General features: G+C 37.7%; 8 protein-coding genes across 8 annotated transcripts; 4 read left to right on the top strand and 4 right to left on the bottom strand.

The window, feature by feature from the left end:
• Window positions 1–229: 229 nt before the first annotated feature.
• On the bottom strand, window positions 230–1,492 carry PDX1 (Pdx1p; the record flags this gene model as incomplete). Its single annotated transcript, XM_062953951.1, has 1 exon — window positions 230–1,492. The coding sequence occupies one exon, from the start codon at window positions 1,490–1,492 to the stop codon at window positions 230–232; it is 1,263 nt and encodes a 420-aa protein (XP_062810703.1).
• Window positions 1,493–1,977: 485 nt separating this feature from the next.
• PRCAT00003985001 (divalent metal ion transporter) lies at window positions 1,978–3,918 on the top strand (the record flags this gene model as incomplete). The annotated part of the gene is made up of 1 exon (XM_062953950.1): window positions 1,978–3,918. The coding sequence occupies one exon, from the start codon at window positions 1,978–1,980 to the stop codon at window positions 3,916–3,918; it is 1,941 nt and encodes a 646-aa protein (XP_062810702.1).
• A 142-nt stretch (window positions 3,919–4,060) lies between these two features.
• PRCAT00003984001 (signal recognition particle subunit) lies at window positions 4,061–4,627 on the top strand (the record flags this gene model as incomplete). The annotated part of the gene is made up of 1 exon (XM_062953949.1): window positions 4,061–4,627. The coding sequence occupies one exon, from the start codon at window positions 4,061–4,063 to the stop codon at window positions 4,625–4,627; it is 567 nt and encodes a 188-aa protein (XP_062810701.1).
• A 286-nt stretch (window positions 4,628–4,913) lies between these two features.
• PRCAT00003983001 (uncharacterized protein) lies at window positions 4,914–5,717 on the bottom strand (the record flags this gene model as incomplete). The annotated part of the gene is made up of 1 exon (XM_062953948.1): window positions 4,914–5,717. One exon carries the CDS (start codon window positions 5,715–5,717, stop codon window positions 4,914–4,916), a length of 804 nt encoding a protein of 267 aa, XP_062810700.1.
• A 692-nt stretch (window positions 5,718–6,409) lies between these two features.
• Window positions 6,410–8,878, top strand: PMT1 (dolichyl-phosphate-mannose-protein mannosyltransferase; the record flags this gene model as incomplete). Its single annotated transcript, XM_062953947.1, has 1 exon — window positions 6,410–8,878. One exon carries the CDS (start codon window positions 6,410–6,412, stop codon window positions 8,876–8,878), a length of 2,469 nt encoding a protein of 822 aa, XP_062810699.1.
• Window positions 8,879–9,128: 250 nt separating this feature from the next.
• PRCAT00003981001 (E3 ubiquitin-protein ligase) lies at window positions 9,129–12,797 on the top strand (the record flags this gene model as incomplete). Its single annotated transcript, XM_062953946.1, has 1 exon — window positions 9,129–12,797. One exon carries the CDS (start codon window positions 9,129–9,131, stop codon window positions 12,795–12,797), a length of 3,669 nt encoding a protein of 1,222 aa, XP_062810698.1.
• A 78-nt stretch (window positions 12,798–12,875) lies between these two features.
• Window positions 12,876–13,349, bottom strand: TAF19 (Taf19p; the record flags this gene model as incomplete). The annotated part of the gene is made up of 1 exon (XM_062953945.1): window positions 12,876–13,349. One exon carries the CDS (start codon window positions 13,347–13,349, stop codon window positions 12,876–12,878), a length of 474 nt encoding a protein of 157 aa, XP_062810697.1.
• A 239-nt stretch (window positions 13,350–13,588) lies between these two features.
• Window positions 13,589–14,197, bottom strand: PRCAT00003979001 (N-acetylglucosaminyldiphosphodolichol N-acetylglucosaminyltransferase catalytic subunit; the record flags this gene model as incomplete). The annotated part of the gene is made up of 1 exon (XM_062953944.1): window positions 13,589–14,197. One exon carries the CDS (start codon window positions 14,195–14,197, stop codon window positions 13,589–13,591), a length of 609 nt encoding a protein of 202 aa, XP_062810696.1.
• Between the last annotated feature and the right edge of the window lie 644 nt (window positions 14,198–14,841).

Below are 14,841 nucleotides of genomic sequence, written 5' to 3'. Positions count from 1 at the left end.
CAAGGATTCTTGGTCCCAAATTACTACTATTAAAAAAAAAAAAAAAGTCGAAAAAAAAAAAAAAATTGAGATGATGACAATATGCAGAGCAATAAAATGGTGATAAGTATATTACGTGTATGCATTAAAAGTAAAATAAAGTATATGAAGTCCAAGAAAACTTGAAAAAAATGAATAAACTGTTGAAAATGTATGTAAAGCTTGATCGAAGTACGAATTTCTTTTATTATCATGAAATCTTTATCTCGTTTGTAGGTGTCTGTGAAATTAAAGACTCTTCGAAGAGATCTACAAACTTTTTAGCATCTGATAATTTTTCGTCAAACTTGATTTTGAATTCGACTTTAACTTTACTTGCGACCTCCGAAGCAGTAGCTTGAGATTGAGAAATACCCAAAATTTCATCAAAAGCATCACCTTTCTTACTTTGTAGGGCAGCAGGTGAACCACCAGAAAAATTATATTTTATATCGAATACCAGAAATCTGGATTGAGTTACCAATGGATCAATTATATCATCAAAAGGATCCTTTTCAGTTGACGACGCGGTTGGAGAACGTGCGAACTCAGGGTACCGCATAGCATAAGTTGTTCTGATGGACGATTCAATAGATCTTTCAAAAGCATATTTAAACTTTTCATTGGGAACATCTTCACCCAAAACAGAGATCAACTCAACGGAGACAATATTCTTAGGGACATTACGCTGTTCAGGGGTTCTCTCAGCTTGCTTCTGATCTTTTTTCTCGGCTAAAACTATATTAGACAAATCCAAATGTTGTCTAGATTTCACGAACTTTGCTATTTTTTCGACTGAAGATATATCAATATCATGCAAATAAGCTAAAACGTCACCCCTCAAGATTCTCCCATTTGGACCTGATGCTTGTATCTTTGAAATCGCATCTTCTCTAGATAAACCATTTTCATGCAATAATATTTCCACCGAAGGAGAAAATTTTTGATTAGGATTCGCCTTTTGAAATATATCTGACAGTCCTGACAAAGGTTTCTGATCGCTTGAATTATTGTCCTTCGATGCAGATGTTGTTTCCTTCTTGGGCGGTCCTTCTGAGGGTCCTTCGTACGACGCTTCCTTCTTTTTCGGTACATCCTTCGCATCATCTAATGGTGGCTTCTCTAAGGTATTCAAATCATCCCCTTGCTCAGCCAAGAAAGCGATGGGCTGTCCTACTGGAATTTCTGAGCTGCCTTCGTTAACCAATATTTCCCATAAAATGCCATCATCTTGGGCCTCAACATCAATTGTAGCCTTGTCGGTTTCTACCTCTAATAAAACATCGCCACCAGAGAATTTCTCGCCTGGCTTGTACTTCCATGATACAACTCCTCCCTCTGTCATGGTGGGTGACATAGCTGGCATTCTGAAGACTGAGGCAGCCAAAGGAATTGCCGTCTGATGAAAACCACATCTTATCACCAAGGGTAAGCCTCTATTGAGCTTATGTGCCAATTTACCGGCCCTAAGCATGTCTAAATATGTTATCTATGTTTCAATGCCAAACGGTAGAAATCTTCAAAAGATTTAGAAAGAACTAAAAGATATCCCCGGAGTAATATGACCGAACAAGTTCGGGAGCGACATTTCCGCCACGAAACACTACCAGAGAATGAACATTGTCGCAAGTTTAGGAACCGCCGTACGTTCTGCACATTAATAAAACGACATTTACAACCTACTTTTTCCGGATGACGCTAACTATCAACTCTCCAGCTTTGCTCTTTTCAATACAAAGCCAAGTTTTTCTTCAAATTTCTTCGTCTTGAATCAAAAGCTAAACATAAAGAGAATAAAATTTGGTTATAAGGATTTTTGGACGCGACGAGATCATTTAGCGTATTTTGACAGACTTGCCAAAAGAACAGCGGAAAAGAGCTAAAACGCGGCCAACAGGTTACATAAAAATTAATTCTATTTGTGCCAATATAATATAACATCTAGAACTGCTTTAATAAATGGGTTGCAACATAGGTGCTACCAGCTTTCTTAAAGCTCAGCTCGGTGATAGCCCTAGAAAGCTTTTGCTGATGTTGAAAAAATACATGAAATTCATAGGACCAGGTTTAATGGTGTCCGTTGCATACATGGACCCAGGAAATTATTCGACTGCGGTAGCTGCTGGGTCAGCATATAAGTACAATTTATTATTCCTGATTCTACTTTCGAACTGCTTAGCAATATTTTTACAAGTATTGTCAGCGAAGTTGGGCGCAGTAACAGGTTTAGATTTAGCATCGAACTGTAAGAATAATTTTTCTTTCAGGACTAATATTTGCATTTACATCTTGGCAGAGATTGCCATTATTGCTACAGACTTAGCTGAAGTAGTTGGGACTGCAATATCATTGAACATACTTTTTCATATTCCCTTGTTTCTAGGTGTCTTGATTACAGTGATAGATGTCTTGATCGTTTTGCTGGTTTACCGACCTAATGGACCATTGTTTTTCATAAGAATATTTGAGCTATTTGTTTCTGCTCTAGTCGGCGCTACTCTTGTATGCTTTGCAATCGAATTATATCAAGTATCGCATGACTCAGGAATTAAGTTTTCGATCTCGGATGTTTTAAAAGGGTTCTTGCCAAATCAAGATGTAATAAATATGGAAGATAGAGAAGGTGGTAATGGATTGTTTTTGAGTCTTGCGATTTTAGGAGCTACAGTGATGCCTCATTCATTATATTTAGGTTCAGGTTTAGTCCAACCAAGATTGAAAGATTATGACATCAAGCATGGATTTTACTTTCCCGATAAAGACCTTCCGATTGAAAGCAGTGAAGCGCATGATGTCGATGAAGTAGTTGTACAAGCTCCTTCTTTGAGTGCACAAAATGAAGAGTTTGAAAAGAATGTTGACTCAGAAGAGTATTACAGACCATCTATTCATGCGATTAATGAGACAATGACATACACTATCATTGAGTTGGTTATATCATTACTCACAGTAGCGTTATTTGTTAATTCGGCAATTTTAATTGTGGCAGGAGCAACTTTGAATAACGATGAGCTTCAAAAGTATCCAAGGGATGATCAACATGAGGACGACTCAGACAGTGATGGCGAAAATAATTACACTAACGCAGATTTATTCACAATTTATAACCTCTTGTCTAATCACTTATCTCCTACTGCAGGGTTTGTGTTTGCTCTTGCATTACTTTGCTCTGGTCAAAGCGCGGGCGTTGTTTGTACGTTAGCAGGACAAATGGTGTCAGAAGGGTTTCTTCTGTGGTCGCTACCACCTGTAACACGAAGATTGATAACTAGGGGCTTGGCTATCATTCCATGTTTGCTAGTCGTGAGCTTTACTGGGCGTGAAGGACTTGGAAGAATCTTAAATAGTAGCCAAGTCGTTCTCTCTATTCTACTTCCAGTAGTTAGTGCACCATTAATTATGTTCACATGCTCGAAGAAGATTATGAGGGTGCCAATTTTTGAAAGGGATGGTGATGAAACTGTCGATATTATAGTTGACGCTGAAGAAACATACTACCGGGATAATTCTATCCCTGGAAAAAGTTATAAGAACGATAGAAAATTTCAGTCAACAGATGCTGCAATCATGCTTCAGGATCTTCGAAAGTCACATCCTTGTGCTGGTTGGGAAGGCGATGATATCGAGGGTGAACACCAAGGCTTGATGGATCCTGTGACCATATCTCTGTCTACCAGTCTGCAGAAATACTCTCCCTATGACCGCCATAACCTTGTGCAAGAGTCTTCAACTGACAGTGCTAATATTGGTAACGATATAGGACAGAGAATTAAGGGTTTTAAAGACATGAGCAATAGTCGGTTCACAGCTTTCGTTGCAATATTAGTATGGGGATTCATAACATGCTTGAATTTATATTTAATCGGAAGTTTTATTTTAGGTTTTGACGTACCTTTATGAAAGTATTCTACATAGAAAAAGTTTTATAGGTTTTTTCTTACATTTTGCATATTGATAAACGAGACTACATATAAGGTTTTCAACGGACAAAAAAAAAGGTAGTAATGAACTTGTCCCTAGCTACAACACCTATAAAGGAACTATGCCGTATGAACGAGACATTGAACTTTTCATTGAGTCAGCTTCGAGGCTCCTTGAAGCTTTTCCTTCGTCGACACTAGTGTCCATAACTTATGCAAATGAAGCAAAGAAACATAGCAAAAAAAAGATCATAAAGGATGTATCAAAGAGAGCTACAAATTCAGTAACTTTTAAATGCTACGAGCCAAAATCTGGAAAATGTATAAAGTATAAAACCAAGAGGACCAAAGAGCTATCAAGATTATTGACTTTTCTTGGGCCAAAAGGTGTAACCGTATCTAAATCAAGAAAGAGATCTCTTGAAGCGGTGAATCTTGAACCAAGTAATGAGACTGCCAAAATTGAAGCGGAGATGACAACAGATCATGCAGCAGGTTTAGCTAGTATCATGAGTAATTGCAAATACGATACAGATGAAAGTAAGATAGAGCTGAAAGGTACAAACGCCGATGCTGAAGAAACGAGAACAGCCACCAACGCTATACCAGCTTTTAATGAGCAAGAATCCCTATCTACTACTCCATCCAGTAGTAAGAATAAAAAGAAAAAAAAGAAGGCAAAGAAATAGATTAAAAAAATATGTACTAGCCTTTGGAAGTAATTTTACACTAATTTGTTGATAAAATATAACAGTGAATCATTTTAGGACTCACAAGCTCTTTCTTGAATTCCCAAAGGATACTGTATTCTTTAATACAAATTAAACTAGTAAAGGCATAGAAGTGAAAGAAAAACTAAGGAACTAGAAATAAAAAAATTCACCAAGGATTGCTAAAATAGTATCTCCCTTGTGATGTTTGATTCGCAGGGATTTGCTTAGACTACCTTTATATATCTCACACATGAGGACTGCATTAGCTTCTGAATAAACTTTTAAACTTTGAGAGCAAGCCATCTTTTCTGGAAATATTTCCGGATGTAGTTGAGTAATCATTTTGATTGTTTGCACTTGTAGTTGTCTCTTCATCGTTTGGCCTTGTGCTAACATCGATAGTTGAGCCAGATCCTGACGCCAATTTCGAAATGCTTCCAACAGAAGCAGTATTGGGCTGACTTTTGTTCACGCGTGCACTATTAGCTCCCTCCGTGGGACTTGAGAGAACTGTTGAATTGAACATTGAATTCGTCGGTGTGTTAAATTGATCATCCACCGCTTCTTCAGAATTTAAGTTTTCATCTATCGTATCTTCAATGTTCTCATAAGTCAGGCCAGCAGATCCTGGAATTGACACGGCAGCAAAAGAAGAATCTGATGTTAATACTTGAGTAAGATTGGTCTTGTCTTCAGTATCTTGCACGGTTTTCTTATTATCTGTCAGGTTAGTCGAAGGAGAAACTTTGTTAAGACTTGCATGAGAATCTTCTAGCTCGAACTCCTCAAGAACTTGCAATTCTTCCGCATCAACATAATTATTTGGGATCCCACTTTCATCATACTCCACTTTGTATTGATCACTTGTGATCCAATCGTTACCATTTATGATAAACTTAAATACTAACTTATCCTTCTGATCAGTTCTTATTAAACCAGTAAAGATATCCCCATTCTTCTCCAAAGCTTCCTGTGAATTAGTCCAGTTATCAAAGTTGCCAGTGATTTGCACCGACTGAGCATTAGGATCAGAAGATCTCCTGTAAAATGTTAGTAACCCTCTCATAGCTTGATACTAAGCATCATAGATACAGTCAGATGCCTATAACGGTACCAAAGAACCTTACTGTTCTTCATCTGATAATCCACATCTGAAATGATTTCATTCGAGGTTATCACCGTTAATACGACACTTTCTTTTCTCCTATTCTATCCTCTATCAAACTTACCACTCTACCTGATAAATATAAGTCATCCAAAATACGTTTCAAATCTTTGTATGAACTTTTCTCCAATAATTAAGTTTTCTGCTTCTATTCTAGTCTTATGTGTTAACTTTAGGGATCAGGTTGGCTGTAAAAAATGAGGCGCGCTATCTTCCTGTATGTTACCGATTCGTATGGGTGCCTAGGGCTCATTGCTTATATTTATAGCCGTGTGTTAGGGGTGTCAGGATGGTATCAGATCAAAAATTCGAGTGGTACAGCGAAAGTGTTAATTTAAGGGTGAATCTAGTTTTTTCGTTACATAATCAAAGATTTGATCCGTTGGATTATGATTACATAATCGAAATCAGCAAAAAAGCTCTTTAGCATAAATAATGATTGCTAAGAAACAGCTGATTATTACATAATGATAATTTCAAAAAATTTGAGTTCAAAGCGACACGAGAACCGAGACGCGGACGCTGTCATTTCACTGTAAAGAAGCTGGTTCGAAGATATACTAATCGATTTCATTGACATCAAAGCTTGAATCATGGTCAAGAAGCTCAAGGTCCCCAATCAGGAGCGCAATGGCTTAAATGCTGATCAAGTTGCTGAGCCAAAATATGGCAAAGGTGTGCTTCGCGAGTATTTAATCACTACATCTCTGGTACCAATTTTGGCTAAAAGATCGATCCACTCCAAAGAATACTTTTTAATAGCTATTTTAGCCTTGAGTTCATGGTACGTCAGAGCTACTTTATTGGAAGTTCCCAATTCAGTAGTATTTGATGAAGTTCATTTTGGTGGTTATGCCTCTAAATATATTTTGGGCCAGTATTTTATGGATGTTCACCCACCGTTAGCTAAGATGCTATTTGCAGCTGTTGGAGCTTTTGGTGGTTTTAAGGGGGATTTCAAATTTGAAAAAATTGCTGATTTGTTTCCTAAATCAACACCTTATGTCTTGATGAGGACTTTTCCTGCTGTCTTGGGAATTGGTACCGTAATTTTAGCCTACTTGACATTGAGATGTTCTGGAGTCAGACCGTGGGTAGCATTTATTACCAGTGGTGCTTTGATTTTTGAAAATGCTACAATTACGCTATCAAGATATATTCTTTTGGATTCACCGTTACTATTTTTCATTGCAGCTGCTGCATATTCATGGAAAAAATTTGAAATTCAAATTCCATTCTCTTTTGCATGGTACAAGAGCCTTATTGCTTGCGGTATTGCGCTAGGTCTTTCTGTGAGTTCTAAATGGGTGGGATTGTTTACCATTGCTTGGGTTGGTGTAGGCTGCGTTTTTCAATTGTGGTTTATAATTGGTGATCTCACTGTCGACACAAGAAAAATTATTAAACATTTCATAACAAGAGGTGTCATTTTATTAGGTATTCCAGCCGTCTGTTACATATTTTTCTTTGCTGTTCATTTTAATGTATTAAAAAATGAGGGCGATGGATCGCCATTTATGTCAAGCGCATTCAGGTCAACGTTAAATGGCAATGCAATCCCTAAAAATATAACAGCTAATGTGGGATTTGGATCAGTAATCACTATAAGGCACATTGAAACCAACGGTGGATATTTGCATTCTCATGATCATTTTTATCCCACTGGTTCAAAGCAACAACAAATCACGTTGTATCCTCATTTAGATTCCAATAATAATTGGTTGATTGAACCGTATAACGATACTATGCCAGATAAGTTTGTTCCGATTCAGGATGGTACGAAGGTAAGGCTTACTCACGTAAATACGAAAAGACGCTTGCACTCACATGATGAGAAGCCTCCAGTCAGTGAGAGAGATTGGCAAAAAGAAGTTTCTTGCTATGGTTATGAAGGGTTTGATGGTGATGCAAATGATGATTTCATCTTCGAAATAGTTGACTACAGATCTAAGAATGGTGATGCCCAAGAAGTTGTAAAGGCCCTCAACACTGTATTCAGATTAAAACATGCTATGACAGGTACTTACTTATTTTCCAGCGAAGTTAAATTACCTGATTGGGGTTTTGACCAACAAGAAGTAACGGCTGCATCACAAGGATATCGTCCGTTAACACATTGGTACATCGAAACAAATTCTAACTCTTTCATTCCTGAAGAAGAAAAGGAGATAGTCAATTATCCAGTATTATCATTGTGGGATAAGATCGTTGAATCACATCAAAAGATGTGGAAGATTAACCAGGGCTTGACCCAACATCATAACTGGCAATCTTCGCCTCCTCTGTGGCCATTATTGTTGAGAGGAATAAACTACTGGGTAAAAGATCACAGGCAAGTTTATTTGATGGGAAATGCCGTAATTTGGTGGTCATCTTCATTAGCGATTGCAACTTTCATCATCCATGCTCTTGTATCTTTAGTAAGATGGCAATGTGGTGCTCAGATCGCTAAAGATAGACATGTCTTTAACTATAATTTGCAGTTGTTTTCTTATAGTCTCGGTTGGTTCCTCCATTATTTTCCATTTTTTATCATGGGTAGACAATTATTTTTACATCACTATATTCCAGCCGCTTATTTTGCAATTCTTGCATTAGGACAATACTTTGAACTCTTTGTTGGGTACTTCTCTTCGGGTTCCAAGGCTTTGCAAAAAGTGATATATGCCTTTTTGGCCATATTCGTGGCCCTTAACTTGTTGTTTTATGTGCACTATTCATCGATTATATATGGTACACCGTGGACTCGGGCCTCCTGTGAGGCTTCAAAAGCTTTAGGCACTTGGGATTTTGATTGCAATTCATTTTATACAGATATCGCTCAATACCAATCTTTTACTCCATCATCTTCAACGGCTCCCGATTCAGAGACTCAGGCCGCTCCTGTCGAAAACCAAGCTGAGATAAGCGAACCTAAAGAGACTCCAAGAGGTAAGATAAATAATGATGTGAGAGAGGATTTACAGTCGGAAGTTGAAAGTCCGCCCCCTCCAAAAACTTTGTATAAAGATGAAGAAGAGACGGTCCCTCAAGAAGCAGTTGACAATGAGGATAAAACTTGATTTGTGACTAAAGCATAGATTCGAAATTAGTTTAAGGTTATATAGTAAGTTATGATAATGTCTTCAGAGACAATAGAAAAGATCACCGAAGACGAGACTGTATATCAAAGCACGTGACCTCCATCGACAGACTAACTTAACGCTCCTTCATAAGTGCACCTATAATGTGCAAGTGTCATCATTAAATCTAGTAACTAAGATCAACTATCTTCTCTTTTTATAGTCTAATATAATTAAGAGGACTACTAGTATGGACAAAAGTTGTCGAATTTGTCGTGGGGATGGAACCGAAGCACAACCACTACTACATCCTTGCAAATGCCGAGGTTCCATAAAGTACATCCATCAAGACTGTTTATTGGAATGGTTAAAGCATTCGAATAAATCTACAAAGCAGTGTGATATATGCCACACTCCGTACAAATTCAGAACAATATATGATCCGCAGATGCCAGAAAGAATGCCTATAAAATTAGTATGGGAGAAGCTAGCAGAAACCTATTTAGCGATGATCATTAAGAGTCTATCAATCTTTCTTTATGTGACTTGCCTTTTAATTCAAGTACCTATATTTTGGAAGTTTGCTGGTAGAATCTACACATGGGCCATAGATGGTACTTTGCCCGCAGTAAATCCAACGCTTAAAGATGCCTTGATGTTTGGAGGACTAAATATGCAAGAATACGAAACCACGGGCCCAACCATGTTACTTCTCTTGAAAACGAGAATGTTCTTTGATTACACTTACTTCAGTGGGGTTAGATATATGCTAACTTACGTGGTTATTCATATTGCATTGTTTGTCGAGCATGAATGGGTTGTCAGAGATGAAGGTTATACTAAACTTTTATTGAAGAGGATTGGGAAGCAACCAAGAACTAAATTAGTTGATATGTTACAACAAGCATTATCAGGGTTGAGACAAGATGGTGCAGATGGTAACAGGGATGCGAATGCAAACATTCAACATTTGGAAATGATTGCGAGGGCAATTAACGATCTTCAAGAACACCCAACTAATAATTATCATGAGGAAGCTTTGAGAAGAGCTATTGAAGGGGGAGTCAATGATTTATCTGCAACTAATGATCAAGCCGGTAATAGTTTGCTAGCAAATGAAAGCAGAGATTTTGATAGCGATGCTTCTGAAACAGAGGCAGATAATGAAGGAACAACTATATTTCTTCCATCTGAGACATCAGTTGGAGATACGAACAATGGTAGAGGTTTAGTTGAAGATGAAGAGGAGGAGAACGAAGAAAGAGGCAATGAGCACCTTGATGATGAATTGCTTCAACCTCCTCCTCTAAATCCAATGCCATTTCCTGATATAGATCAAGGTGAGAACAACTTGTTTAACGGAGATTTTGTTCAAGAAGAGCCAGATGATATTGATGCTGGTGCAGCTGCCAATAATGCTGGTAATGGGAATCTTTTTGAGCTCTTAGGTATGAGCTTGAACTTGAGTACCCCTTTTATACTTATGGCGATGTGCGACACAATTATAGCCATATATTTGTTTCTAACTTACTTGATACCTCACATGTTGGGGAATTTGTTCGTGAGTATCATTAGAGAACTAATCAAGTTTGTTTTTGCGCCGATTTTAAGCGAGGTTTCTTCTCTCCTTAGCATTAGGTATGACATTTTAGGGTTTATATCTAAATTCGGTATACTTCAGAGATACAGAACAACTATTGGGGAAATTTTTTCACTGTCGGTGGCAACTACTTTGGGCCAGCCTTTATTGAAAACGTTTTATAATTTGTTCATTGATCACAATGGCTCTCCTCCAACTTTAGTAGAAAGGACAATACTTTTGTCCTTTGGATACAGCATTATATTATTTGGAGTATTAAAATTCATGGATACTTTGGTGTCAACAACAGGGCCGACCACTGGAACTCCAAGAAAAATATATAAAGTTTTGTTTGAAGCTGTTTCAACTGCTAAAGTGTTCCTCATTTTTGCAATTGAAATTTTTTTCTTTCCAGTTTATTGTGGCTGGTTGTTGGATTTTTGCATGGCTCCTTTACTTATTTCGAAGTTCTTTGAGAAAGTTAATGATAATGACACTTACAAAATAATGATGTTTGTCTCCTCACAGGCTGAAACATTACAGGTAACTTATATTCGAATTATAGTTTACTGGGCATCAGGTACCCTTTACATGCTATTTTTTGCCTTGTTTGTTGGTATGGTAAGAGGAAAGATTTTGAGACCAGGAGTGTTATTTTTTATCAGGTCTCCGGATGATCCAAATGCTAGACTTATTCATGATGCCTTGGTAAAACCTTTGTCACTACAATTGAGCCGTATATACTTGAGTGCGAAGGTTTACACCGCTTTTATTTTGATTGGGATTGGTGGTATTACATGGGGCTTGAGATATTTGGTCACCCCTCCGAAGGGAATTCCTTACAATATTTTGCTTCCCTTCAATCATCCCTCGATATTTGCATACTCCCTTGCTTCTTTGGTTGGAGGTAGAATATTGATGAGCAAAGCTCTCATCACCAAGTACAGCTTGTATTTTTGGAGAAGAGTCTTCGAATTGTCGTCTCACAAGTTACGTTTGTCACATTTCATTTTGGATAAGCAGATCCCTCTGGAGCGTGGATATGTCGTTTACAGAAATATCTTACAAATGGTTTTTGGTACAAGTGAACCTGATTATTCGAACCCAGTCACTTATAGGGAGTCTCAAAAAATCTTCAAGGAAAATCCAGATGTCAATGCATGCTTCGTGCCAAATGGTACGTATGTAAGGGTTCCTGACAATGACACTGTATCCAGAAGATTTATTAAAAAATTGTTTGTGCCAGTAACCAGAGATGATAAGCTCTTATCTCCGAAGGATGAGACTAACACTAACAATATTGGGGAGGAGCATGATTCGGATTCTTCAGATAATGATGTTAGTAATGATGATGCCTATACTATTGTCTATCGGGCGCCTAATTTCAAACTTCGATGTTTGGCCTTGATAGTCATGTTATGGATCTTCGCAGCTCTTTTGATTTTGATTATGGGTCTAGTGGCACTTGTTATGGGTCGACCAATTGTCAGAGCTGGAGCAATCTTGTATGATATTGTTTCGCTGTCAGAGCACTTCAAATTACCTGACATATTTGATACAACAAGATCAACTTTTGATTGGAGGCTCGCAGACTTAAGCTCCATATCATTGGGCTTGATGGTCGAACTAACCTTGCTTAAGTTGTTAGATAAAATGGTTTTTGCACCTGCTTCTAACAATGGTGGTAATGAAGTTCCTGGTGCTGCAAACCAACAAGGTATTTTTGATGATGCTAGGGAATGGCTTCCTGTAGTGGGAGATGGGGTTTTAACATCAGTATTTGCATACTGCTTATCGACATTTTTATGGATAGTCTGGATATTTTTGGTTCATAAGCTCTGCATTGACTTTCCTGCTAGGCTTTACACTGGGAATACATTTGAACGTGAAAGTAATATTTTTTCAGATTTTTTAATTACGGGAAGGACGGTTCCAATTCATTTGGTTGTTTCTATCTGGACCATGGTTCCATATTTGAATTATCTCATAGCTGCTCTAAAGTATGCTTTTGTTGAAGGAGCAGAAGGTGTAGAAAATAGGAATCATTTGATAAAGAGTGATCTTATATCAGTTGCCCTTGACTTTTCGTTAATTATCGTTCCATCATTGGTCCTCATGGCTTTGAACCATAAAAGCTTTGTGATTGAACATGTAAACGAAGGTGATATTTACATCTGGTTCATCTCGCTATTGATTTTTGCATGTATAAAATCAATTAAGGGTGTCTTCAAGCTATTCAGAAACATGAGCGAGAAGGTCAAGGTTGAAAGATACGTAAGGGGAAGAGCTGTGGAGAATATTGACATACAATATGATAATAATGATGATGACGATGACTAAACAATGTTATGCAAAGAGCTTTAAAGTAAATTATATATTATATATATAGGCTTAGATAATACTAAGCGATCTCATTCTTCATTTTGTAGTCGTATTTTTCTTTCGTCTCTTTTTTTGATCGTGCTTTTCTGTCTTTTCCACATTATCATCATCTCCATTATCTACACCATCTTCTGAATAGTAAATAGTTTTATCGTCGTCTAATATCTTCTTCGCTTTTTCAATTCTTGCGCTCTGATCTAGAATATATTCCATCCTGGCCAATTTCAAAGGGTCGTCCTTCAACGCAAAGGGCAAATCATCTAGCTTTATACGTGATCTTCCTTGTGCCCTCGCATGTTGTAGAGTTTTTTGACTCAAGTCCATTAAATATTCAATTAATACATCTTCAACAGTATTAATCGTAGCATCCGAACAAACGGGACCATCACCTAGGGAGTAAAGTAATGCTTCAATATCCTTAGAGAATAACCTTTGCCTTCTTTTTCTCCTACCACTACTTGTGCTTGTGTAATATTGCCCACTATATGTGGAAGGAAATGGGTAACTCATACTTGAAAAGAAGTTCAAACGCTTTGTATAGTGAAAAGAGTTAATATGAATTAATGATAAAATGTGGACCTAAAGTCCCATATATACAGTCACACATATACACAATGAAAACTATTCGAAAAAAAACTCCAGAACCTCCAGAAGTCGAGAGTAAGCGTAGTCGGACAGATACAGAGAGTCAGTGTTTACTGATAGCATTTACTTTACAGGAATCTGTTGACATGCCATATCTAAGAGCTTTAATAAATCAATTCTTCATAAATTATATGCTCAAGAACTCGGTTGGTGGATTGTGGAAAGGCCCTAAGCTTGCATTTATCCGCCTGGATAGATCTGATACACGTAGGCATTTCATAATGAAGGTTCTTGTCAGCTACTTTGAGACAATACCCTAAATTTTGAAATTCATTAGCAACCTCTTCTTGATGATTATCCATCAAACTCGTATTTGTAACGACTATTAAAGGCTTATTGAGCCTCAAAACATCAATAATAGTCCCTGTGCCCGCATGGGATATCACTATGTCAGCATCGTTGATGAACCTTTCTAGTTCATTTGAATACGCAAATGCAACGAGCTCAAAGTCATAGAAGTCTGACCGAAATACACCCGATGCCGTTTCAACCAATTTAAATTTCTCCTTAGCACCTGAATCCTCCAATGATTTCAAGAAAACATCTCTGCTAACGTGTTTCTCATGTCTTTTTTCGTTTCCATACTGGACGACTAGTCTCTTTACGCCTATGCCTATCAAGCTCTTTAGGAACTCAACCTCAGTTGCATATTCTACGAGACGCAAGAAGGTGACAACAGAGCCGGTTGTCACTAGAATGTTCTCTAGCTTCATGGCTTGTCATCTACTGAAGATATTTATGGAAATTCTGCTTCTCCCGGCGGTCTTGAACTGTACGGGGAAATACGACCGATTCTTGGACTCTCTCAACAAGGTAAAACTGCTCCTTTACCATAATAATTTTAACGAAATACCATAGGACTAGAGCATGTACTACTTCTTCTAAGAGAAACTGATCTCCTCCTTTCTTTTCTACTAAATCCTCTTAAACATGAAGAGTAGCTACTGCCCCACGATGGCAGATTTGAAAGTCGGAGTCGTATATTTGCCCCCGAACTCCGAGCACCATCAACGAAAGAGCAGTCATGTTTCTCACGGGAAGAACTCTACTCTGGGAAGAAAAAAATCTTATACCTTACGTGACGTGTGAAGGTTATCATATAGATAGTTGTGTTTATTTAATAAAGGCATCGTTACACGAGAAAAGTACAGTTACTCTCTTCGTCTCGGTAGTGAATGGTGTTGGCACTATACCAGTGAACTTTTTCCTTTTTTTCCAACAAAATACAAACTTTCTTTTGCAACGGGCCTAGAGGCGGAACGAAGAAAAATCAAAATTCAATCAGCTCATTAGTAGAAGGAGATAATAGAGCCTGTTTTCTATCAAACAGTGTAGGGGAAATACAAAACTACTAGTA

Source organism: Priceomyces carsonii (genome assembly GCF_900007245.1).
Source record: "Priceomyces carsonii strain CBS4050 genome assembly, scaffold: Debaryomyces_carsonii_scaffold_4, whole genome shotgun sequence".
Classification (NCBI taxonomy): domain Eukaryota; kingdom Fungi; phylum Ascomycota; class Pichiomycetes; order Serinales; family Debaryomycetaceae; genus Priceomyces; species Priceomyces carsonii.
This window is presented reverse-complemented; position numbering and strand designations above follow the sequence as displayed.